Genomic DNA, 27,560 nt, shown 5'->3' on the forward strand with positions numbered 1-27,560 from the left:
CCATTTCTGGGCCTTTCCAGCCCACTCCCGGCTCGCAGTGGCCATTTTGAAGGCCGCTGGGCATGCGTATGGGCTATTTGCGTGCCCAGACCTGGGCAGGCAAATAGCCCGTGTGCATGTGCAATGGCTTTCAAAATGGCCACCGCGAACCAGAAGAGGGCCAAAAAGGCCTGGAAACAGGCTGAACCGGGGGAGGATGGGGGAGGCCAGAGGGGGGAGGGGAAGCTTCAGAGACCCTCTTCGCGTCTATGGCAGCACCCCCCAGAGGCAGCAAAATCACCACAGGCCTGGCGGTGAGGTTTTGTGTTCCTTTTTAAATTTAAACTTTTCAAACCCAGGACCGGCTCAAACTCGAGCCAAACCAGGGTTGGGGGTTTGGGTGTGCACAAAACTAAATATGCCCCATCCGGTTCAAGTCCGGTCTGGACTCAAACTGAACTGGGCAAGCCAGTTTTGTGCACACCCCTTGAGAACAGTTGTTGAAATAGATTTAAAGAAGGAGAAGGAAACTGAAGTGAAGAGTGGGTAGTAGATTAGGAATAGAGTAAGATAATGGAAAGAGAGATAAAGCAGAAGAAGCAAAGAAAATAATCTTTGGGTAAATATAAATGCATTATTTCACCAGGAATGTTTTTAATATGCATTCCTCATTCTAGAAATTGCATACATACCCTCTAGAAATGGTCAGTGGTCCTGGGAATATGACTTTATATATGAAAATAGATAGATTGATGGTGATATCTATGTGTACCTATCTATGTGTGTTACACTTTACAGAGTATCTGAGGACAGGTCTCTGCCCCAAAGACCTTGAAAATCTAAAAATTGACAAGGGAGACAACAGAGGACATGGAGGAAGTAAAAGCAGGAGTAGATTGATATAATCTATTAAAAGATTAGTATTTAGAACATAGATATTTTTGAGATATCCAAGAAGAAAAGGGATAAAGGGCAAAGAGGAATTTTTAGGATCATACTATAGGAGAACCTCATTATACGTGATAAGGGAGCGCTGGCCACAGTTACTCATGCCTTAGTCACGTAATGGCTGGATTACTGTAATGCGCTCTACGTGGGGCTGCCCTTGAAGAATATTTGGAAACTGTAGCTAGTGCAAAATGCGGCAGCTAGGATTTTATCTGGAGCTGCCCGCTGGGATCACATCACATCCAATTTGAAAGAGCTACACTGGGTTTTTGTTTCCAGGTCCAATTCAAGGTGCTGGTTTTGACTTTTATAGCCCTTAACAGTTTGGTCCCTGAATAACCAAGGGACTTCCTGCTCCCAAAGGTTGCTGCCCACTTGACGTGGTCATCTTGTGGGGCTCTGCTCCAGATGCCGACAGTGAGGGAGGCTCAGCTGTCGTACACTCGGGACAGGCCTTTCTCTGTTGCTGCACCTAGGCTCTGGAATGCTCTCTCAGTGGCTATTCGCTCCTCAGTCTCCATCACAGTTTTTAGAAAGTGTGTTAAATCTTGACTTTTTAGTCAGGCTTTTATATCATTGTTTCTATTGCTGCTGCTTTATGTCTTTTACGGTTATATTGTGCTTGTTTTTTAATCTTTTAATCAGATCTGTATTTTTATATTCTAGCTAGTATTTTAATTGAGTAATTTTTGTAGTTTTGTTTCAACTTTTGTGTAAACCATCTTGAGTTTTTTTTTTTAATTAAAGGTGGCATAGAAATGGTCACTTCCTCCCTCCATTTTGTGACCAGCAGCCATTTTGTGGCTCATTTCTCCGGAAAAAAATCATTTCCCCCGCAATGTTTTATGGTTTTGGGGGACATTTCGCAGCTTGGGGGGGCATTGCTGGGCACAAGGAGACCCTGCGGAGCATGGTAGACTACTTTTAATTTTTTTGCTCTTTGTTGGTTTTTTGGCTCCTTTCTTTAAAAAGCATTCCCCAGCATTTTTTCGCAGTAGTTCCATGTAAAGAGGAAGCTTTTACAGTTTGGTTGGGTTTTTTTTTTTTTTTTGCCATTTTAAAAACTTGTATGTGCATTCTGGAACCTAACCCCCTGTTTTCCATAGGCACAATGCCTCATTACTAGCAGTTTCATTACTCACATTAGTAGGTGAGGAACGGAACCTCCACAAGTAATGAGGTTTGCCTGTATGTTGTTTTATTCTGGATTACTCTGTGTTTGTGGAAATTCTTCAAGAACAGGGAAAAATAGGGCTGCTGGGGTTTGTTTAAAACATGTGGAGCCAGAATCTCTGGGATGGATTTTGGCATCCCAATACAATGAACAAGCTCCAAGTATCCATATTCAGTTATTACTGAATAGGCAGAGGAAGAGAAGGAGTATATCCCTTCCTCCTCATTATACCCCCTCCGGTTAACTGTGTTCCTTCTCAATGTGCCTGCAGCAATTCTTAGCTATTATTGCTTTTCTTCATAACCCCCCAGTGATGCATATGTAGTATTATGTTTCCCCCCATTATGGACTTCTAAAAATTTGATACGGGATTTAAATAGAAAACACAGCGTCCTTGATTTTGTTGCATACCTTGAGAATCCCACCCATGGAGAGTGGGAGGGTAGTTGAGTGAACCACTAAAGCATCCGTACCATTACTGAAATGTTCAGGGGTCCTTGAAAGGACTCCGAGAGTCACATGTTCCATCTTTGATAATAACTTGCAGACTTCTTACTGTTTTCCTAAAGATGCCAGCAGACTGGGAGAGGGCATCATTAAGACCAGCCAGTCAGGCCAGTGCTGCCTTTAAGCAGAGCCCACAGAATGGCAGTGCCTTTACGACTCCAGGAGGTCTCAGCAGCAGCTCCTTGATGGCTGATGAAGAATCACAAGAATTTGATGATCTAATATTTGCTTTAAAAACTGGTAAGTGTGATTCCTCTTTTCTTCTAAAGGTTATGCTTTGAAATGCAACAGATTTCACAAAGATCAAGTATGCTTTTTTGTTAATTCATTCTGACTGGCAGTTCAAATTAGAGCAAAAATGTTGTTTTAAACACACACAAATGTGTATTCCTTCTGCTAAAGTTAATATGCATACTATTAAAAGCCTACAAAAGCAAATGTAATTAAAAAGTATTAAGCTTTTGCTTTAACCTACATATGTCAGTACATTGGACTAGGCTGGAATGTTTAATGGATTTTCTCACATTAAATCCTTTGAAGGAAATGGCATTATATTGTATGAGTTTCATTCTTGGGATGCTGGTTCACAACTGTAGTAGAGCCACCAAAATCCCTGGCCCAGCTTAATGGGCAAACAATCCATGCATATTCATGAAGCCTGCATTTGCATGAGTCTGTATTTGCATGGAGCCCTTTGAAGTCTGATATTTATATTGTAGTGTGAAACAAACAAACAAGAAAGCCCACAAAAGAAGTCAATTGCTCTTTCAAGTTCACAGAGACTGTATTTGGATCAGTTTACACTCTAGGTGCTGCTACTCATTTACTTGTCAAATGTAAATACATTAAATTAAAATTAAATTGTGTACACTGCCTAGAGATGCACATATCTTTATTTCTATAAACAGAAAACCAAAATACCTTCAATTCTTCTGAATACCTGGCCAGCTCTCAACAAGAATAGCTGTGGTTGGGGTCATTTACTATCTACATTTCTTGAAATTCCTTTCCCCCCATAACTTTTTCTTGCCAATGCCATATCAGATTTATGGATTGAAATGTTAGACTAGGACCAGGCAGACCAGAGTTCAAATCCCTATTCAGCCATAAAATTCACTGGAGGACTGTGCCAGACACGTATCTCTCAGGCTAGCTGAGAGACAGCCTAACAGGGTTGTTGTGAGAATAAACATAATGTATAAAGCTTTGGGCTCCTTAAAGGAAGAACCTTCCTTCAGTAAGTATTGTCTAAGCTTTGAAGTTTTTGATATAATTCACTTGTGTCTCTTGTTTTTATTAGGCAGCATTGTCCAGTCATGAATGCTTTGGCTTTTGTAGGTATAATTTGAGATCTAATATCAATTAATAGGTCAAGTTCTAATCTATGTAGTTTGTTTGAGATACATTGGCAAGAGGTAATTTCTATAAGGTTTCCAGTTGTTGCAAATTGTTGGAGTCTTTTATGATGTGCCATGTAAGGTACTTTTATTTCTTAATTTAACAATGATGTGTGCTGACATTAGGGATGTGCACAAACCTCGGTCCAAACCGGTTCAGTACTGCGGGGAGGGGAGCAGCAAACAGGATCGCTTTTAAAAAGGAGAACAGTCCTTAATTGTTCTCTCCTGCTGCAGGCAGTGCTTGTCCCAGCATGGACATGGTGTCCACGCATGCACAGGCACTATTTGCATAGTCAGCAACACCATGCTGATCACGCATATGGTGTCCACGCATGCATGGACACCATAAGCTTGCTTGCACCTCGCGTGGGTACTTGGGACAAGCGCCACCACATCAGGAAGCTGCATTTTTTTTTAAAGCTCCTTTTTAAAAAAGATCACACTCTCTACTCCCCTCCCTGTGGCACCAAACAAGTGCACAAATCTCAGTTTGTGCACATCCCTAGTTGACATGAATTTGGCACTTATGTTGACTCAGGTTAAAAGAAACTCAGGGGGCAAGGGTGGAAAAAGCCTAGTCTAGGCCTGAGATCTTAAGGGTATAACTTAATCTCCTGCTTCTGGTATTCCCAGAGGTATTGTTGAATTAGTGAGTGGAAGAATGAATGAATGAATGAATGAATGGGGAGACCAGATTTTAGAGTGTTGACCATAATGTGAGGAGGGCATACATTTTTCTGGATGGTGGGGGGGGATTGAAACTGCAAAGCTGAAAACTAAACATTTCTCCCCATCTCTTCCAAAAGACATGGTTTCTTTGTCTGATCTAATAGTTCCATCAAAATGAGATTTTACAAAATGGATCCTAGGAAATTGTATTAAAACTGGCTCCCCCACCCCCCATGGAAGAGCATTTGCATGCTTGCAAGCAGAAGGTTCTAGGTTCACTTCCTGGCAGTGTCTGCAAGGGGGGGAGGGAGGGAAGGGAACAACTTTTGTTTGAAAAATCCAAGAGAGTTGCTACCAGTCAGAGTAGACAATTCTGAGCTAGAGACACCCAACAATCTGATTCAGTATAAGGAAGCTTCCTGTGTGGCTATGGGTCAAGGCTATCAGGGTGAGTGTGGTGATGGGGGCTGCCTGCAGTCCCTGACTTTTTCTACAACCTCAAGGGAGAGTGTAAAAGACCCCCCCCCAATCTTTGTCCAGTCCTGTATATCCTATATGAATGTCCTCCACCACATACCTGTTTACATTTCTGTAGAGGAAGTAGCATGGGAACCAGAAGTACTAGCATGTACTAACTGGAATTGTACCAACTTGCTTATTTACCCCCTCTCAATGGGAGGTGTAAGTCTTTGAAGCAGAAGACTAGTGTCATGATCCAAGAACCAGGTGGAGATCAATTCTGGGTAGTCAGTCCAAGAGCCCAGGGTTCAAGTTGGCAGGTAAGCAAGGTAAGGTCATAGCTCTGGTGAGAAACAGACTAGGAAGCAGTAAAATCCTAGACGGGTCCACGAGCAATGCACAGGGTATGGTCTGTTGCAGTGGTTGAAGCTATGGACAAGAAGAGAAAGTTTTGGAACAAGGGTGAAGAAGAGTGAACTAGGAGCAATCAGAAGGTGTGTGGAAGATGCTATTGAGGCTACATAGACCTAGGAGGAACACAGCCAGCAAAGAGAAATGTTGGTCAGTGGGGCAATGATCCTGCTAGGGTCCTAGAAAGGCCCAAGTTTAAGACTCCCTGCTCCCTATGCCGCCCTTCCAAAAATGGCTCAGGGTGGATTACACAGAGAAATAATAAATAAGTAAGTAAGATGAATCCCCGTCCCCAAAGGGCTCACAATCTAAAAAGAAACATAAGATAGACACCAGCAACAGTCACTGGAGGTACTGTGCTGGTGGGGTAGATAGGGCCAGTTACTCTTCCCCTGCTAAACAAAGAGAACTAGCTGGGCTGGGCGCAGAACATCTGTGCCTCTGCTGCCCAGCCGGCCCACTTCTCACCTACCCACCCACCCCCCCCCCGCCTGACTGTGGCCGGCTTCCTTTCACCACCACACCCAGCTGGTACTTTCTGGCAGGCGGGCTGGCCGGAAAGTCCTTCTGCCCGCCAATTCCCACTGGCCAGGCAGCCTGCCGCCACCTGCTCCCACTAGATGGGTCAGTCCGCTGCCACATACTCCCACCAGACGTGCTGGCCCGCCACCTCCATCTGTTGCTCCTTCTGGCCAGTCTGCAGCTACCTGTTGCTCCCGCCGGCCGGGCTGCCTGCCAGCAGCCGGCATCCCTATTTTCCCCCCTCGCTTTCGCTAATTGGCAGCTGCTTGCGAGCTCTTGCTAGAACTGCCACGCATGGGATTAGCAACGGGCACACCTAGGAGAAATAAATATATAGATCACCACATTAAAAGGTGGCTCCTTGCCAAGTTTGCAGGGTGAGACATCTAGCAGGTTATTAGATGGTGATTTGATTACACTGGTGTAGAGTTCCGGCTTGTAAAGCCCCTGCGCCTAAAGCCACGCCACACTACCAAAAAGGTTACTTTGTAGCAGGGACAGGAAGCTGAATGTTAAAAGAGAAATAGAGTAGCCAGGGTCAGACTGCAAGTAAACTTGGGGTAGGCTTCTCTGACAGATTCAGAATGGTGGCAGAGAGGAGCTAATTGGGTGAACTCAGCAGTCCTTAAAGGAAAATTCCCAGTAAAAGGGAAAATAGGTCCAGAGGCACACCTACATAATTTCAAGGTCTGGACCTAATAGGGGACCCCTTGTTATGGGGCCCGGGGCAAACAAGAGGGTGTGCATCCTGCCTCTCCTATTAAGAAATGTTTGTATATATTCAGAGGCTCTCTCATCCTCCCTCCCTCATGCCTTCCCTCTTACTGTGTGTCCAAGTTGGATAAAACTTGATCTAATTAACTTTACCAGATTAACCCATCTCCTCAACAGTAATATGTATGATTTCAAAGCTCCTTTTAAATATATGGCAAGAGAAAATTTGGGGTGGGGTATGTTTTTACAAGAAATTGAAGATGAGTACCCCTCACACTCAAGACCAGCCAGCTTTAAAACCACAATAAACTTTGCAAGTTCTGCCTCATTTATAGCTCAAGGCTATTGTTGGGTTAAGGAGGTGATAAACTTTTGACAAAGAAAAGAATGAGCACTTTTAAGATGCACAGAGGACAAGCGAGCTACTCTGCAAAAGGCTTGCAGGCAAATGCCTCTTGTGTATGGTTTAAAAGGCTTGTTTATTTCATATTTATTGAGAGCCTTGATTTTAAACACCAGACTTCTGGCCAAATAGCTGCTCCTAAGAACGCCACTGGATAGGTTGCCACAACAGGTAATTAAATGGCAGCACAGTATGTTACTACTCCACCTGTCCTGTCCATTTAAACAGACTTGCGCTTACGTTGACTTGAATGCATAGGACAGTGATTGTCACTATTTTTCGAGCGAGTGCCACTTTGGCAAAATACCTTCAATGTGAAACCCATTTCATACTGTGCTGACCTCCACTGGAGCCTCATTCAGACGTTATATATCGGAGGGCTGTACTCAAGTGTACAGCCTCTGAAAAAGCCCCAGAGGTCCTGCCCAGCATGTCAATCACTTCTTTCCCCAATTCACTGCTCATGCTTACTGTAAACATGATAGTGGGAGCTCCTGTGAGTGGGAGATGTGAGCGCTTGAGTCTCTCACTCATGGCAGCACTCACAATCATGCTTACAGTCTTCAACTCTTCAGATGAAGGATGTGAGCATGAGTGGTGCACTGGGAGAAATATGTGATGCATATGCCAGGCAGGACTTCCAGGATTTTTTCAGAGACTGTACTCAAGTACAGCCCTCCAGTCATATGAGGCTACAGAACTGCACTTTTCTCAACACTAGGAGGAACCTTTGAGAGAGATGGAGCCCTTAACAGCTCTGTGGAGGAAGTGCTGGGAACAGCTACACTTCCCAGCACTCCATGCATACCTTCCAAGTTGGCCCTTAAAGGAGCCCACCAACATTAGGAAATATGCAACACTGCATGGTACGAATGGTCACCTCCCCATGGTGCCATGGGGACTGTGCAGCATATATATTTTCTATCAAAGCTTTACACACACCCCATAAACAGTTAGGGAGCTACACTTAGAATTGATGAGAGCTGTGACTGGCTACTGAACCTTACAGGGAAGAACAGTGGCAAGGAGTAATGCCACTGAACAAGACATACACTTTCAAACAATATAGCTGTGCCTTCACTGTACGAAAGGCACAAATGCCAAGTTGTATAACCCCTTCTCTTTTGAAAACCACTATTTAATTACAGGTCAAGTTATTAGTGGCCTAAAGAAATGCTCTAGATATTTCATGTCACAAGGTCACAAAGGATCCTACAAAGCTGCCTGGCAACATCTTAAACTTGCTTTACAAGTACAGCAGGTTTTCCTGACAAATCAACCCCTCACAATACCTTTAGCTACACTGTGCCTATGTATGAAATTGCACACGCTTCTGTTGGACACATAGATAGTTGGACACATAGATAATTTCAGCTGAAAATTCTTGCTGGTCCCCATAGACTACATATCTGAACAGTGGTCTTCCTGCTTCATCCTTGTGAGATAATACTAAAAGAACTATTCTTATTGCTAGAAAGGCATACTGTGTGAAGCAGCTCTGTTCTGGTGGGCCCTTCAAAATGCAAACAAAGGCAAATTTTTATATTGCCTGTTGGAAAAACTCTGATGAACAAATGTGTTTGTAGTAAAATGCACTCTAGTATTAATGGGAACTAGCTTAACCCACACAGAGCATCTGCGTGCTAGTAATTGAATGCTCCCCTCACCCCCTGCCACGGCCCCCCTCACCTCAGAGATCTCTCCACCCTCACCTGAGTCACACTCCTGCTCCTCCTCCTCCATCCGATTGCTTTCATCCCCCTCACCTCTCTTGGTTGCAGCTGCAGCATTGCTGGTGCCTACTGGCCAAGCTTCAGCCTCCTATCCCCAGAGACCTCCCCACCCTCAGCCGAGCCCTGCTGCTCCCAACAGGAGCAGGAGCAGCAGTGGTTGACCGGGCCCTTCCTTGCTGCCGCCACTGCCATGACCGCTCACTTCCCTCAGGCCACTTACAGGTCCAGGCCCATCCCTTGCCTGCCTCCCTCTCTCCGCCAATGACCTCTGTAGCCCCAAACAACAGCAGAAGTTGACTGGGCCCTTCCTTGCTGCCAATAGGCGCCGCCATGGCCGCTCATTCCCCTCAGGCCGCTTACAGGCGCGGGCCCATCCCTTGCCCTTCCTTCTTTCTCTCTCCCCCTCCCTTCTTTTTTTCTCTCTCTCCTCCACTCTCTCTTCCCCTCTGTCTTTCTTCCCCTTCCTTCTTTTCTCACTCTCCCTCCCTCCCTCCCTCCCTCCCTCCTTCCCTTCTTGAGTTAACAGATCTTGTTCATCTTGTTTCCTCATCTAATTCACACAATGGCAGCCTTCTACTCCTGAAGGAGTTCTTTCCTCCCTCACAACCCCTATCTTCGCAGACCCTTGCCATCTATCTATCTATCTATCTATCTATCTATCTATCTATCTATCTATCTATCTATCTATCTATCTATCTATCTATCTATCCCTATCCTCTACAATCAAGAACGTCTTCCAACCAGTAACAGTTGCGTTCCGACTGACCTTAACCATCACAGGCTCCGTCTCCCTATCTGCATATGGAATCTCCACTGCCCAATCACCACGGTGCTTCTGCTCACGAGCGCTTGCGAAATCTGCCACACACAGGATTAGCCATGTGTATGCCTTAGATAATTATATATATAGATTCTGTCACCCACTTGAGTCCCTCTTGGGTACAACAGCTTTACCCCACCCAGCCTTGATAAAAGACGTAAAACATCATGAGCTGCCATGGGTCAGCTGGTATGTTGGCACAGTGGCACCAGTGCCCCTTAAACCTTGGTGCTCTATGTGACTGCCTAGGCTGCTTATATGGATGGGCAAGGTCTGGTTTCCCCTCCCTATGTGATGCAGCTATGCAGGAAGCCTCATGTGCTGTTATATTCTTGCAAGGACGAAGCTCTTGCTCCATCCTGCTAAGGCTGAGCCACATGTCAGCTAGTCAGCATGTCAACTAGGTCAAGGGAATAACCAACACAACCTTCATCATTATTGCTGAGAATCTGCATGGAGAGTTTTATCAAGAACCACCACTTTCACAGTGTGACATCATTCCCTAGCTTATAAGACTCACTGTGCCGTCATCTGAAAACAAACTGGCCCTATAAACTCTCAACCGTCTCTGGCAAACACTTCAGTCTTTGCAGTCTTTGCATGATCCATTTTAAATAATTACCTCATTGGTGATTTGATATTCCATTTATATTCAAATGCAATGTGTGTGGGTTTTTTAATCTAGTCCCAAAGATTTCATTTCTGGCACCAGGAATTGAATTATGATTGTTATGAAGAGATTCTGTGTTTAGAATTCAGGCTCTGTAAAAGCAGTTGACCTTAAATGTGTTATTTAAGCACAGCATAATCATGCTTGGTCTAAAAATTGCAATGCAAGGCCATTCTGTCGACCTTCTGATAGCCTTTTTGAGGATAGCCATTAATTCAGGGAATTCCATAGCAGATAATTCTGAAATAGCCTGTCTATAAAGGAAGCCACTCTTTAATAATTCTCAGTCAGGAAATCATATATGGTTCCACATAAAAATCTGCATATTTCCTTTAAAAATTATCTGATTCACCTGTGCATCTCTCAAACTGTGAAGACTTTCTTATCAAATTAGTCTCTTTAAAGATAACACATGGGAGCTGGTTGAACAGTTCACTGCATACTGCAGGTTTCAGATTGTCCTTGTCAGGTTACTGAAATGTCTTTTTATTCTTGAATCCATAGGCAGTTATAACATAGTAATCCCACTTTGGCTTTTATTTTATCACTAGCCGACCCCACACAGAGCATCTGTGTGCTCTTTTGGGCCTCTTCCCCCCCTCCTGCCCCAGTCTCCACTTTCGGGCCCAGCCACCTCTCCTCCCCACCCCCACTTCTGCCCCCCCTTTCTTTCCCCCCTCCTGAGCCTTGTCTCCGTGCCTGGGCTGGGCCCACCACTGCCTCTGGCCTCCGCGGCCGGGCCCACCGCCCCTCTGGCCTCCACGGCCGGGCCCGCCACTGCCATGGCAACCAATCCTCCTGGGTGCGCCTCAGCTAATCAGGCGCGTCCACCACCCAGCCAATCAATCAACGCACATTCTAAGGCACATCCAGGAGAATTAAATATATAGATAATTTTATAGACCAACCTTCTTTCCTCTCTCTGTACAGAACTGTTCCATTCAGTAGGAAAGATATTCAGACAACCAGTATTTGTCAGTCATTTTGTGGTATAGAGCTGGATTATTTGAAGGGGTCCAAAATGCCATGGGATCTGAGGCCAACACATTCCTGAGATCCTGAGGCCAACACATTTGTAGCTCAAAATGTGTCTTACAAACTTTATAGCAGCCATGTTTATTTCAAATAACTACTACAGACAATCTAAGTTATGTTTAAGAGTTTTATTTTCTAAGGGCAGCACCAAGTTCTAAGGACTTCCCCCAAGCTGGGGGCCACGGGGTCAGGTTCTGCAGTGGGCTCCTCATGGTGCTTGACTGGCCCCTGCCACCCCACCCCTATACAACTCCATGCCCTTTCCAGATCCTTCATCCTAGCTTACCTGAATGGGGAGGGAGGAGGTGCAGTAGTGGTGGGCAGGTAATAGTGCAGGGCCAGCCTACTGACTAGCAGATTTTCCCTCCCCCTTTGGTAACAGGGACAATGTGGGGCAACACATATTTTTTAATGTGAATTAAGTTACATTTGTTTGTACGGGGTCTGAATTTCTTCATGGAATCCCTTTGTAACAATAGCAATTCAGTTTCTAAAGCCAGAAATGAAATATTCAGGAAGTGATCCCCCATAACAATACTCAGATGGTAGGAAGGCTTGACCAATCCCTGATACCAGCTCTGAGCTTTCCACAAGGCATGTGAACTGATTTGCCTATGAATTTCTTCTCAGGGAGCACAATCACCCTCTTCTGTGGATCTTTGGTTTTCAAATCAGCCATCTAGTTATGCATCAACCTATGAATTAGGGACATATACTCCTTTCTGTTAAGCCTTGGTATTCCTTGCTTCCATAAAACTTCTTTTTCAGTTGCCTTGCTTTGTGGATAATCCCTTTCCTATTCTTGGCTCCAGGTGATAACTCAGGCAGTCTTATCTGGTTTTGGAAACTAGTCATTCGCTGTCACAGAGCCCCATTTTTCTGTCCATGTCATGTGTTTTTCTTCTATTTGCCTAAAACCTTTTTATTGTGAAGTCTATGGGGATGGCAGCAGAACACTCTCATTTAGTCACCCTTAAAACTTCAAAGAAAAAGATGAGTAACTCTGGGCATCAAATGGGCAAATGGGTGTGTTTGGAATGAAACCTAAGATGCCAGTTTCCCAACTGATTTATATTTTGTAAATTATTTGCTGAGGAGCTTAGCTTCTTCGGGACTCTGTGAGCCAGAGATTGCTGGTACAACTCCTTGGAGGCGATTGTATTTGCAACAGGAATAACTTTGCCCAGTCTATCAAGCCTTTTTAGCCCTTGGTATTTTGTAACTGGTTGTACTGGAAAATAACATCTGGTAGGCCTGTGCAAATTCAGATTTTTCTGAAATTGCCCCAAGTTGATAAAATCCTATCTATCTATCTATCTATCTATCTATCTATTTATTTATGGGAAATCAGATTGGTGAAGTCGGAATTAATTCTGAAATATTGAAATTAATTTAGGAAATACTTCAGAATTAGCAAAACGGAACAGGATTTCCTGTGAATGGAGAAAATTTTAAAAATCACAAAAAATAACTGGTTTGCCCTAGATCCTTGATGCTTGCAACACATATGGGGAAAGAGCTCAGGGCCCCATGTAGTACATTTGAAGAGATTTGGTCAATTCCTTGATTTTTGGTGCATTTTTGAAATTTTTGTTAAAATGGCTAAAAATGGTGAAATCTGGCTTGTTTAAAGCCAGACCTTTACAAAAAAGGTCTGAAACTGACCTTTACACAAAGTTCTGAAACTGAAGACCCTCCATAGACCATCATTCCACCCCTATGTGGAGGAATCTGCCCTTTGCCTTCATGAAAAGAGGTAACAGAATGCCCTTTTTGTTCCCCCTTTTATATCTTCTGAATGAATGGGCATATGGTTATGAAATCTGGCACACAAAGTCCACTTTGGCAGGACTTTGTTATTTTTTACAAGGCTATGGGTAACTGATTTTTTGGGGGGGAGGGAGTTAAAAATAGAAAAAAGTAGAGATGTGCACGAATTTATATTTGAGATTCTATGTGAGTTCGAATCAAATCGGCCTGATTTGATATGAGCTCAAATCTGCTGCCCTTGAAACTGGGTAATTTGATTCAAATTTGATTTGATTCAAATTCATAATTATTAGGCCAAATTTTTAAGGGCTAGGGGCACCAAAGTGGGTTGGGTGACAGGGCCCCATGGGTGCCAACTGCCGCCCAGCCCCCAAAGGAATCATGCAAAGGGTTGAATTTTAATGAATGTATATGAGTTTTGGATTCTTGGTTGAAAAATGACTTCTTCATAGGCACCGACCATTACTGTATGGATTCTTGGTTGTGAAATAACTTCGATGTTATTTCACAATCAAGAATCCACACATAAAAATTCACCCTTGGCAGTGATGCTACAAGCTTGGAGGGGACAAAATGGAGATCGCTGAGAAGAAAATTGAAGCTGTAGGACCAACCAGTGATATTTGTTGATTTTTGAAGTTTTCCTAATTGACTGCTGTGGAGAAAAATCCGAATTTATTCCAGAATTTGGTTTCGGGTTCCGGAACAAATCCAATATCTGATAGAGCTAGAGCCCACAGAATCCAAATTCAATACTGTCAAATTCAGATTGGGTCAAAACCAAATTTTCGGAACGTGCATAGGCCTAACATCTGGCCTCTTCTGACATTACCATGTTTAATTATACTTACATGCACTTCTGAATAAATAGGAATTGCAAGTCTTGAAATGCCCAAATAAGGGTTGAGCAATATGCTTATACTTTATTGACTTTTTCTTGAGATCAGAGCACATAGTTTTCACTCAAGCAAGAGTAATCCCATCTGTGCCACTTGTGGAAGTGATGGTGGGGTGGAGGGAAAGTAGGAATGTTCTACCTGCTTTTTTTCCTCATGGAAAATTCAAGTCCTATTGAAGCTGTTTATGCCATCATCCTAATAGATTCTGCCATTAGAAATGCAGCTCTATAAGAGAAAATTTCTGGAGGCATTACTCTGACAAACCAATCATTATCTTGACGTGAAGCACTACAACGAATCCTTCAGCTGGTGCAGGCCTTGGCCAAGCTTCCTAAGGCAACATTACTATAATCTAGAGACTCACCATTGTCATTGTGTAAACACTAGTAAAGATCCCTTGAGGTCTTGTCTCTTGCACAGGTGTTTTCCTTCCAGGTGCAAAACTCTGACATTGCAGAGAGGAGGAGGTGTTTAGGAAGATCCAGAAGTTGCAGCTGTAATGCTTAATCCCCATTCACGTCCTGAGGGTTACATGCGCATCCACTGTTGTGTATGCTTATTAAAGGCTGCAGGGTTTCAAGATATGACAAGAAGGACTCTTGTTGTGAGTGAAGATGACAGGTTGCACAATGGAATTAACAGAGCAGGGCCATGTTCCTACGTCAGAGCCAAAACAAAAAGTGGTAAAACTAATAGAAACTGTAGCATTTCCCCCATAGAACTTTCTGTAGTGCTACCATTCTAGAATAAGGGGCCACTGTTTAGCATGTTTTATTTATTAAAAAAAGAAGAACTCTTTGTGCCAGAAACAATTTCAAAAAATAATTGTCTAGCAGTTCCAATAACACATTTCAAGATACAGCTTTTCTTCAAAATATAAAGCAAAAATGTATAATGAAAAACAGCATTCCTAAAGGAGCTGATGCAACTCTGCAAGAAACAGTCTTGAAGGAGGTATCATTTCTTTTAGGAATGCACACTGCCATAAGCTCTTTGGAGTGCCCAACTTGTCCTTTTAATTTCAGTGGGACTACTTTGAGTAATTTTCCTTATGTCAGCCATAATAAATAACTGTATCAACAAAGAACAGGGAAAGTAGGGAAATCACCAACATGGAAAAGATGGAAAGAAGAGATCTCAAAGGTGCACTAGAAACAATTTATTAACTCCCAAGTTTGAGTCAGGGGACTCTTCTTTAGGAAAAACTAAATAATCAAGGGTCAGTTAAATAATCTTGCATGCTATCAGTTACAGTAACGCTAAGATTAACTAATAGATAGAAGCATGCAAGATTGTTTTAGCTGATCCTTGATAAGATTAACCCTACAATTTGAAATTCACTCAGCCTTCAGTGGTTTCTAGTGTAGCTTGGAGATCTCTTTCCTTTGTACAAAACTCCAGACCAGAAAGAACAGCTACATTTATATTGGGAACAGGGGAGCTGATGTCAGAATAAAGAAACAGGGCAGGTTTTTCTCTCCACAGGATATGCTGCTATTTCAGTTTGCAGTTCTCACAAGTTACATCTTGCTTTCTGTGTTTCAGGTGCAGGCCTCACTATCGGTGACACAGACTCCTGCCATGGCAGCCAAGATGGAAGCAACATGGTGAACTCCCAGATTGTAGAACTTAGAAGAATACCTATAGCAGACACTCACCTCTAGTACCTCCATCTTTTTTAAAAAAGTTATCCAGTCTCCATGTTTTTATATCTAGTTTTCTTTTGCACTAACAACAACAACAACAACAACAACAACAAAACACTACATACAGCTGTGTAACAGAATGCTGTGAGCTGTAACTGGATAATTAACAAGAAGGAATGTCTTTTTGTGAATCAGGAAAAAAACCACAAAACCTGTAAATCATTAGAGTGGCTGAGCTGTTTGTTCAGGTTAACTTAGATGCACATATTCATCAAGTGTAGCCTTTAAAAAAAATTAACCTGTATATGTAAGTCTGTTTTAATAAAAACTGATAGTCTGTTGATAGAGACTTTGTGTGTGACTGATCAGTATACCAAAGATATGGAATTGTAGAGGTGCTAATTATCTGAATGCCATGGTCTTTTTTGATGCATTTTGTGCCCCACAAGAGAATATTATCCCTCCTCCAAACAAGGCAAAATAGATTCTTGCCCTGGACAATCTGCATGGCACTGAATTAATCTAATCTGGCATGCTATCTGATAGAGTAGTAACCCTAAGAAATAGTCAGAGTAGATAAGGGAAGGAGCTGATGGTTAGAAAACATCTTTCTCCATGGGCTATGTTTTAAAAAAAAGAAAACTGTTGTTTATTATTGGTCTTCAAATATGTCCCAGTTAAGCTTGGCTTAGCTTTCAGTTTATTTATTTACTTATTTACTTATTTAATAACCACCTGAATCCAAAGGCTCCAGGAGGTTCACAAAAATAAACACAACAAAAACAAAATAAGACAAACTGTTAAAACAAAATTTAAAACATTCAAATACTACTAAAAGCCTAGCTTTAAAAAATGTGTCTTAAGAGCTCTTTTAAAGGCTGGTAAAGATGTTAAACCACAAACATCTATAGGGGGCACATAGCCTGAGTCACCGCCAGCCAGACTAGCTGGTGACTTGACAAGAGGTGGACATTTCTCGATGACCTTAATGTATGGTGGGGATCATGCAGAAGGCGGCACTCTCCCAGGTAACCCGGCCCTAAACTGGTGTGAGAGAATGGAGGAAGTATCCAGAAGAGCTGTGAGCTGAGCACCACTTTGATAATTATACATGATTCAAAGAAACACTAGTGCAGCACGAAAGCATTCTAAGAGAACTTCCAAAGTAACTGTGCCAGTGGAGTGGGGCAATGGCAATTTTTCCATCCTTTTCTTCCTCAGAAAAAGCTCTCTGCCACCCAAAGATATGTCCCCAAGGACTGCACAACCCTCAGGGACATATTTTTGGATGGCACAAAGGGCCTTCTGGGTAGGGATGTGCATGGAACTGGTTCCGTGCACACCCGGGTGACGGAGAGGGGTTGCTTTAAGCAGTGAGGAGAGTGCCCTTACATGTGCATGACATGCGCATGCACACCCGCCACTTTCAGTATGACACTGACCAGGACAGCAAGAGGGTATACAGCCATCCTGCAACAGTGGTTTTGGAAGCAGTGCCGGAGTGGGAAACGTGAGGAGGTAAGGGCACCCTCCTCGCTGCTTAAAGCAACCCCCGCACACACTTTTGAAATGGCTCAAACGTCTGTCTTTCAAACCAGTTTGGCAGTCTGTGAATAGACCGCCGAACCGGTTCATGCAGACTCCTACTTCTGGGGAAGGGGAAGGCCTCAGAAATTGCACTTGCTCTCAATTGCACTTGCTCTCAATTGCACTTGCTCTCAATTGCACTTGCACTTGCTCTCAATTGCAGAAATTGCACTTGCTCTCTCACTGCATCAGTGCTTTCTTGCTCTGAACATCAGCCAATATCTCTCATAAAGATTACATACACACAAATCTCCCCCAGAGAAAATAAAAGTTCAAAGATCTTGGTGCAGCAGGTCATTGTCACATAAGATTGCTTTGACTTCTCCCATAGGCAAGAAAGGGGCACTAGACAGTCAGTGATTTGTAGAGGCCAGAATCCCCCAAGTTACCAAATCATATGTGTCATTACAAGGTAGTTGCTGGGGAAGCATTTTCCCAAATGCATATTGTTGTGACACATTTTGTTCTTGATCACATATATGGATTGGTGCATGAGGAGCAGAAGGGCCAGAGGTGGATGGTCCTGCAGTCTGGATTCCTCCAACTCTATGATGTGATGAAAATGACTTCTTGATGCAGTTATGAAGAGAACATTCTTAAATTCTTCACGTCTTAACTGAAAGGCTTGCCGCTGCCTGACAGTTTTACCATTGCTCTGCCACTTGCTATGTCTCCAACCTCAAGCAGTTCATGCTAAGGTCGGTGTTTGTTTTAATTATTTCTATGGATTACATGCTTCCTGTTACAAACATAGATAATTTGATATATGGATATATATTTGATATACAGATAATTTGATATATATGGGCAATTCTAGTGACAGCTTCTTCTTATATTAAACACAAAACAGATAAAATAATAGAAAATACAATCAACAGTTTGTGCTCACAGGATCTCTTATTTAAATAAGTCCTAGCTATCTGAATAGAATCAATCCACACAATTTGAAAGTGAAAAGCTACAGCAATAGTACAGCCTATCAATTCTAGAAGCAAAAGCTTAACACATGATCAAAGTGATGTGCTGTTTTTAAGAAGCAAAAACACATTGGAGAAAAGTTGTACATAATCTCCCTTAAGTTGAGCTGCCACTTGGCCACTTCTTCTCTGCCCCTGGCCCTCGCTTGGCCACTTCACCCGACTGCCCTTGGGCCCTGGCCCTGCTGCCAGTTCTTGTAGCACCACCAGAAAGAAAGGGCCCTCCAGTGTGCCTGGCCTGTGCTGCAAAAACTGGCTGGAAGCAGTGGGCAGCCTGGGCAGCCAGAGCAGCCAGTGGGGTGACTGGTGGAGAAAAAGAGTAGGTATGGCAGGGGCAGGCTGAGGCTGCCAGTCCACCCACTGGGTACCCTGGGTGCCTACCTGCTCTTCCGGCTTCTGGCTCACAGCTGGAAGCAGGAGCAGCCAGTGGGCCAAGAAGAATAGGAGGCAGTGGCGGAGGATAAGGCAGGCGGGTGGATGCCGACAGCCATGAGTAGCACGAGGAGCTGCTGGCCAGTCGGCTGGAGGGGAGAGGGGGGAGGGGAGAAGGGACCCCAGAGGTGGAGCAGGCCCATGTGCCAATGATACATTGGGAAACTGGTAGCTCCGTCCCAGTTTCTGAATTACACTGAACCAACTTTCAGCAGTATAAAAATAGAGTACAAATAAGCAGCAGTAATAATTTCACTTTAAAAACCTTCTGTGAAATAAAATAGTCTCCATGGCTCATCTAAAATCAGACAGTAGTGGAGTCTGGCATTCCTCTCTTGGAAGACTATTCCGTATCGTGGGCACTGGGGCACAGAAGGTCCTCTCATGTATCCACGCACTGTGCCTCTGACAGTGGGGGAACTCCAAAAAAAGTGTGGGACTCTTGGACAGTTTCATATGGGGAGACTTGCAGACATGACACTCAAAAATCCTTCTTTGATATGCAAGTGCTTTCAGTGACAGAGGCTGAAGACTTGCTTTATGTTGGTAGTGGTCAATGCCTCTTTTGCTCATCTGTCCACTAAAATGCCTTTGCACAAACCGTTGTTCTGGAGGAAGACATCAACACAATTCTATTATCCACTGCTTGCTCAACAGCTTAGCCTGGCCCAGGTATTTGAGTGGCATGAAATACATACTACAACGTGCACTCAGACTTTTTCTGAAACAAAAAAAACCCTGATGGTTGCTTTGTTTTCACTCATAACTCTGAATACAAACTGCTTCTCACACTTTGCTGTGTTACACAGTTGGGCATGTTCTTCGATGTGGTCTCTGTCTTCTACACCATGGATTCTCAATGTTGGGTTCCCAGATGTTATTGGACTTCAACTCCCATAATCCCCAGGCCTTTGGTTGCGGATTATGGGAGTTGAAGTCCAATAACATCTGGGGACCCAACATTGAGAATCCATGGTCTACACAAATGGGCTATGCGCCTGCGCAGAGACCTCGTCGGAACCTAACAAGCTCAATTCCCCTGCTTTGGGCGGGAACCCCGTCCCCAGCCACTATGTGCGGCTGCGCCACTCCTCATCCTCTCAGTCTTTCTTCATCCACGCTTCAGTGAACATCGTGGAGTCTGCAGCTTGGCAACAAGTAGGATCAAGATATCCTCTCCCCCCTCCCCATTCTTTAGCTTCTTAGTTTTTCTTTCTTTCATTCTTTTGCGTAGTAGCGTTTTTTCTTTGGTGTTTGTTTTTTGCGGGTTTTTCCCTTCCTTGGAGCTCCAATCCCGGCTGGGACGGAGCATGGTTGCCAGCCTTTGGCGTTTATGCCAGACACAATGAACTTTTAAAAATATATCCGCTTAGGATCTAAGATCCCTTCCCCTGATACTCATACTGAGTGTCTCTTGTGCTTGGGGGATCCCACATTGTTGAGACCTGTCTTCACTGCCAGAAGTTCACAAAGCAGGCTCGCAAGAATAAGGCTTCTCGCCTGCATGCAGCCCTGTCGGATCTGGCTCTCCATTCCTTGGAAGCCCTATCACTGAAGTGGTCCATAAAAACGGCTTCATCAGTACAACGGAGCGTGTGGTATCCGCTCCTGTAGAGGCCGAAAACCCAACCCCGGTACCGGTCTCAGCATCCTCTAACACTTGGCTGTTGACAGCTTTGAGTGAGCCGGTGCGCTCGGAGGTCCTCCCTCAGCATCAGGCGCCTGTGGTACTGAAGTTCTCCCCGAATACCTCGGGGTCAGTACCGAAGATAAAAAGGAAGAAGTGGCATCGTCATTTGCCAGCGGGTCAGCACCTCCCTCCTATTCCCAAGAAGAAGAAAACGGAGGAATTTCCTACGTCAGAGGTCCCTGTGACCAAAAAGACTAAAGTGGACTTGGATTGTCCAGCACAGAAATTGTCGATGTCGACAAGACCTACCTCACCCGTGGCTGTGGAGTCAGTGGACTTAGCCCACGATCAGGCTAGATCAAGTAGAGAACCTTCAGTGGCAATGGATGAACTGAGGTGTACTTCATCAGAGGAGGAAGCTTATTCTCCAACCAAACCAGCAGAAGACGCATCATGGCTGCTTAGACGCTGGTTGCCCCCTCAAAGGCACCAAGAGGGTATCCCTCTTAGGGACCATGGTACCCGTTGGGACTCAGAAGAACTCTCCTCGACTTACAGGCGGGACCGATCCTGGGAGTGTCATGATCAATCATATCAAGATCGATACCAAGTGTCGGAATATCACTCACCGTTGGTGGTCGCTGAGCCTTCTTACGGCATGTGGCACCAGGACTCTGGATCGTGCGATTGATACCAAGTGGACTATCAGTCTGACTATTCAGTCTATGCTGGACCCCGTTATGGGTCCTGTTACCCAGAAGGTCCCATGTATGGGAAACTTGTAACGATGAGGGGTTGGTGTGAGCCTCCCTCACTCTCAGAAGGAGGCCGCATTCCCGCTCACCACAACACTCCCTGAGGGATCGCAACGAGCGTCGTGAACCACCCCCTTCAGTTCCAGTGATGCATCAGGCTACCATGCCTGTCCAAAGTTTGCAGGCAGAACATTCTGCTTCAATACTGGACAACCCAGGTAGCAAACCCAACTCCCCTTCCAGTTCGACGCCCATGACACAAGACCCTCTGGTTCCCCCGGAGCCCAAATAGGAAAGTGATGCTAGCTCCCGGGACTCTGAAGTCATTTCTCTGGGCCCGTCCCCGCTTGACATACAGTCTGACTTGAAGCCTGTCTCCTCATTAGAGGACCTCAAACTGTACTCCGCTTATGTGGCCCGAATTGCATCGGCATTGGGCGTGAGCCTCAGTAACCAGCAAAAGGGAGAACTGGACCCTTTGTTCAGCCTTATCAACTCAGAGGCCAAGGTACTGGGTGCTCTGCCCCTGACTTTGGCATTGCTGAAGGTCATGCGAGCTCACTGAAAAAAGCCAACAATGCTTTCTCAGCCTAACAGGCGTTTAGAGAACTTCTGCAGGGTGCAACTGCAGGATGATATGGGCTTTTTGAAAAATCATCCCACTCCAAATTCAATTATCGTGGAGGCTTCCTTGCAAAGGACCATGGGTCACAGCCAGTCTGCACAGAGTAACAAGGAAGGCAGAAAATTTGATTCCTTTGGGAGGAGGCTGTATTCGGCCTCGGCCCTCCACTGAGGGTGGCCAATTATCAGGCTTATAATGCCCAATATAACCACTTTTTGTGGGAGAAGGTGGGTCCTTTCCTGGATCTCCTCCCACAGGACAAGAGGGATCCGCCAAAAGCATTTTTCTGCAAGGCCGTTCAGCTGGCAAAACAGGAACTTTATTTGGCCCGACATTTGGTGGAATGTGCAGCCAAAGTGATGGCCACATCTGTGGCGCTCAGATGACACGCTTGGTTGCGCTCATCTGGACTTAACTATGAGGCACGTGCTAGGGTTGAGGACCTGCTCTTTGAGGGCTCTAGTCTCTTTTCAGAACAGACTGATGACACACTCCAGAAATTTCAGAAGTTGAGGAGCACAGCACATAACAACACATATGTTATCGACGACTACCAAACCACAGAAAACTGCCAAGTAGTTGCCTTATCAGACATAGAGGGCCTCTTCCCAACAACAGTCGCCTTCAGAACGGCCTTTTGTGTTAACAAATTCCAACCAAGATACAAGTCAGGTGGCCAGCCCAGTAAGCCGGCCTTTCAGAAATAGCGCCAAAATATCTCCCAGAAGAAGCAATTACTTGGGGCATTTCAGGACTCGTCTGGCCCCATTCTCGGTCAGCTGGGACAAAGTGACTACGGACCAGTGGGTCCTCACAATTATACGTTTGGGCTAGGCCCTGGAGTTTTTCAGGACACAGCCAGTGTCCAGGATTGTGGTGACTCCTTGCACCCCAGAGTTGGATCAGGAGGTTGCTGCTCTTCTGGAAAAGGATGCGATCGAGAAAGTTGCCAACCCCAGCAGCCCCGGGTTCTATTCCTGGTACTTTCTTGTGCCAAAGCCAGATGGCAGTCAGCGCCCTATACTAGACCTCAGGGCCCTGAACAAACATTTGGTCTACAAAAGGTTCCGAATGCTGTTGGTACTAACCATTATGAACATCGTGGAAAAGAACAAGTGGATGGTTTCCCTGGATCTAAAAGATGTGTACTATCACATTTCAGTATGCCCTCAGCATCAACGCTTCCTGCGTTTTCAGATTGGGGGTATTCCCTATCAATTGCCATTTGGCCTTACGATCGCAACGAGAGTCTTCAAGAAATGTCTGGCCCCGGTGGTGGTGTTTCAGCAGGAGCAAGGTTTCCAGGTGCTGCTGTATCAAGACGATTGGCTCATCTTGGTGAGCACCAGGCATGCATTCCTGGATGCCCTTGAGATTGTGATAGATACCCTGCAGGAGCTGGGATTCCAAATAAACTTCAAAAGATCTCAGTTGGAACCCACCTGTCGAATTCAGTTGATTGGACTAATATTCGACATGACCTTGGAAAAGGTCTTCCTTCCGATGGGCCACATAGTTACTCTCCAGAGATTGGCGGCCGCTTTCCTAGTTGGTGGCCCACAGACTATGCGCTTCATACAGCGCCTGCTGGGTCACATGGCAGAGAGTATGTACGTGCTACTTCAGGCGCATCTTTGAATGCACATCATTAAGAGGTGGTTTTTAGACATGTTCTATCCCCTTCGGGATCCCGGCCATCTAGAATACATGCCCCCTCGATGGGCATGGGCGACAGCAGAGCGGTGGACAGAGTTTCGGCACTTGTGTTGGTACTCCCTTTCAGGCCCCTCAAGCCCAATGGGTGGTCACAACAGATGCATCAGAGCTTGGTTGGAGAGCACACCTGGAATGGTTTCGTCTGAGTGGACATTGGGCCTACAAAGAGAGGACTCAACACATCAATTATCTGGAGCTATTGGCCATTTTCAATGCTCTTAAAGGCTTCCTGCCCCTGATTGGGGGTCATTCAGTGATAATACAAACAAACAATATGATGGCAAAGGCCTATGTCAATCAATAGGGTAGCACATCCTCAAGGAACCTTCTGTTTCTGGCTCTGGAGCTTTGGCATTGGTGCATGGCACATGAGATATCTCCTCAGGCAGTTCATATACTGGGTGAGCTGAATGACCAAGCAGACACTCTGAGCAGATTGACGGTGGACTCCCACGAGTGGGCTTTACACCAAGGTATTCTCAGGGACGTATTTGTAAACTGGGGAGTCCCATTACTAGACCTATTTGCTTCCCAGGACAATGTGCAATGTGCCCTCTATTGCTCCAGGGGAGGGGAGGGCGAGGGCTCTCTGAGCGATGCCTTCATCCTATCTTCATCCCACATACCCTTCTGTATGTGTTTCCCCCGTTTCCCCTCATTCCAAAGGTCCTGCACAAACTGAGGGTGGATCGGGCCAGGGCAATCCTGATAGCCCTGTGGTGGCCCAGGAGGCCTTGGTTTCTGGTCCTGAGGCGCTTGGCGGTGGATTGGAAATGCCTGAATGCCCCGCTGGACCTGCTGTCACAGGAGAAGGGATGGGTGCTTCACCCAGTTGTTCGGTCCCTTCATCTGATGGCATGGAAAGTCCTGCTGACTTCCCATTGAGACATAGGGAAGTTCTGGTTGCTGCCAGAAAGCAGTCCACAGGGAAACCATATGATCACAAGTGGACTCGTTTCTGTTCCTTCGCTGTACTGCATAACTTTGATGTGTTCAATCCATCCATTCAAGATATATGTAATTATCTGTTGTCTCTTAAGGAATCTGGTTTAAAACTTTCATCCCTTAAGGTGTATTTGGCTGCCATTGTGGCACATTCCCCCGCTGACTGAGCTTCATGGTTTAAAGATCTGGGGGTAAAAAGTTTTCTGAAAGGTTTGACTCATATGTTCCCAGACAATCCTGTCATGTCACCGACCTGGGACCTGTCAGTGGTATTGTTTGGCCTGCTACAGCCGCCATTTGAGACCTTGGCTTCAATTGATTCTCGTCTTCTGACCTGAAAGGTTGCCTTCTTGGTGACCGTGACCTCCGCCAGGAGGGTCGGTGAGTTGCGGGCCCTGAGGGTTGACCAACTGTACCTTTAGTTCCATAAGGACAAGGTTGTACTCAGGCCGGATGTCCAGTTCCTGCCCAAAGTGGTGTCCATGTTTCACTGTTCATCCCTACTCACTTTGCCCATGTTTTTTCCAAATCCTTCATCGGATGAGGAAACAAGGTTACACTGTTTGGACATTCGAAGGGCATTATCCTTCTACGTTCAGAGGTCTGCTATCTGGAGGGAATCTTCTTCCTTGTTCATTCTATATGATGGGCTGCGTAAAGGTCTACAAGTTTCGGCCCAGTCCATGTCTAGATGGATAGTTTCCACAATTGAACTTTGTTATCAATTGGCTCATAAGCAGTTTGTTTGTTTGTTTGTTTGTTTGTCTGTTTGTTTGTTTATTTGAAACATTTGATATACCGCCCACTCTGAAGACTCTAGGTGGTGTACAAAAACATGCAAAACAAGACAGCATTAAAATTACTTTCTAAATAAAACTAAAGTAACTAACAGCGGGCAGAGGGGAATAGATAAACTACAGGGTAAAAGCCTGGTGAAAAAGAAAAGTCTCCAATAAAGATTTAAAAATCGACAAAGAAGTTGCTAAACGAATCTGCAGGGGAAGGGAATTCCAGAGAAGTGGGGTGGCAACCGAAAAAGCTCCTGCCTGCTACGGTTAAGGCACACTCTGTTAGGTTTGTGGCAGCCTCTGTGGCCTTTGATCAGACGGTCCCGTTGGACACTATATGTCAGGCAGCTACTTGGGCTTTGCCCCATTCTTTTATCCATCATTATGCAATTGATACCAGTGCACGGAATAATGCTGTATTTGGCAGGAGTGTCCTGCAATCCATTTTCAGTTGATGTATTTGTTTCTGCAATAAAAATTTCTGGCAGATTATATTTGCTTCTGTTCTTCCCTCCTCCTTGGGTACTAGCTTGTTATGCGCCCATTTGTACAGAAGACAGAGATCACGTTAAAGAACAACAGGTTACTCACCTGTAACTTTGGTTCTTCTAGTAGTCATCTGTAAGTCTACACACCCTCCCATCCTCCCCGCGGGGTTCACTGAAGCTGGATTCTGTGACTGAGGGGATGAGGAGTGGCGCAGCCGCACATAGTGGCTGGGGACAGGGTTCCCGCCCAAAGCAGGAGAATTGAGCTTGTTAGTTTCCGACCAGGTCTCTGCGCAGGCGCATAGCCCATTTGTGTAGAAGTACAGATGACCACTAGAAGAACCAACATTACAGGTGAGTAACCTGTTGTTACAAGATCATTGGCCCTCTGACTTTGGATGTTGATAGCAGCCAATGCTGCCATTTTTGCCCTGGGTTAGGCTGACATTGCTTGTGGTTTACTTTGAATTTATTTCACCTCCCCAAATGAATACACTTACTAAGGATATGTTGATTTCCTGTTAGCAGTGCTATCCGCTGTGTGCAGATGCAAGACAGAAGAAAAGAGTTGCATCAGAGCACTGCAACAAAATAAGTCTCTGACACAATGGGTGGGGGGAGGTCATTAAAATGCACAATAACCATTTTCTGTTGTTCCTTCAATTTCTGATCTTGAAAAATTCTTCCCAGAATCCCAAGAAGTTATTTTTAAAATCCCAGTAATAAACAAAGTAATCACATTTCAGTCATATTAAAGGTAAAGTGTGCCATCGAGTCGATGTCAGCTCCTGGCAATCACTGAGCCCTGTGGTTGTCTTTGGTAGAATACAGGAGGGGTTTACCATTGACATTGTGCATAATAAAGAGGTTATGCACACCATAGGAACACAAAAATTATTGGGAACACAAACAACAGTTTACTGTATGTTAATTAAACTCTATGGGCATGTCTATGCCCCCACTAACTGGGCAAAGAGGCACCTTTTACCATGGTGATTCTCTTTATTTAGCAGGGGGAGAGTAACTGGCCCTATCCACCCCAGGACAGTACTTCCAGTGACTGTTGCTGGTGTGTGTCCTATGTTTCTTTTTAGAATGTGAGCCCTTTGGGGACAGGGAGCCATCTTATTTGTTTTATTTCTCTTTGTAAACTGCCCTGAGCCATTTTTGGAAGGGCGGTATAGAAATCGAATTAATGATGATGATGATGATGATGATGATGATGTAACTATTTAGTAAGTCAAATTACCTGCAACATCATTTCAAGTGTTGGTCAAATCAAGTGTTTACCATATGCCTGCTTCTCTGGATCTTCAATCCAGCGCAGATGTGTAGTAAAAAATCTCCTTGACACTTGGCAGGATGTTACAGAGGGAGGACAGAGATGAATATTTCAGAACATATTCTATCCACATCTGCACCTGATGTGTTGTACAGTTCTCCTTACCACTTGGTTTGTAGGATACAAATGACCAAGCTACCCTGGAGATGAGAGAGCTCACCACAGGGTAGGTTGTATAGACTCATGCCATTTAAAAAAAAACAAAAAACTAAAGCCATCGACACATTACCCACACATCTCCACCTGTACGTGTGACCAGACAAGTTGACATCAGGAGAGCATGGCCAGCAGGATGGTTCTGCATAAGCCCCATGCAATCTGTATATACATGGGGGATGTCAGGACTGGCTGGGACTAGAAGCAGTCTCCCAGCATTGACTTCTGTCTGTCAGCTTGTCCTCTGGCTCCCGGCTCTAGGAACATAGGAAGCTGTCTTATACCGAGTCAGACCATTGGTCCATCTAGCTCAGTACAGTCTACACAGACTGGCAGCAGCTTCTCCAAGCTTCCAGGCAA

At 44.8% G+C, this 27,560-nt stretch overlaps 1 protein-coding gene across 11 annotated transcripts in view; it reads left to right on the plus strand.

The window, feature by feature from the left end:
* The window catches only part of ADGRV1 (adhesion G protein-coupled receptor V1), a 457,213-nt gene extending 441,105 nt beyond the window's left edge, over positions 1-16,108 (plus strand). For 9 of the 11 annotated variants that reach the window (XM_053290666.1, XM_053290664.1, XM_053290668.1 and 6 more), the window contains 2 exons: positions 2,671-2,848; positions 15,659-16,108. In XM_053290666.1, the coding sequence (XP_053146641.1) occupies positions 2,671-2,848; positions 15,659-15,777 (297 nt within the window). In that variant the 3' untranslated portion in view covers positions 15,778-16,108. Of the gene's footprint in view, positions 1-2,670; positions 2,849-15,658 lie in introns of those variants that run through there. The other 2 variants (XR_008315162.1, XR_008315163.1) reach the window with 1 other exon arrangement.
* Positions 16,109-27,560: the final 11,452 nt, after the last annotated feature.

The sequence above is a fragment of the Hemicordylus capensis genome, chromosome 2, assembly GCF_027244095.1.
Source record: "Hemicordylus capensis ecotype Gifberg chromosome 2, rHemCap1.1.pri, whole genome shotgun sequence".
NCBI lineage: Eukaryota > Metazoa > Chordata > Lepidosauria > Squamata > Cordylidae > Hemicordylus > Hemicordylus capensis.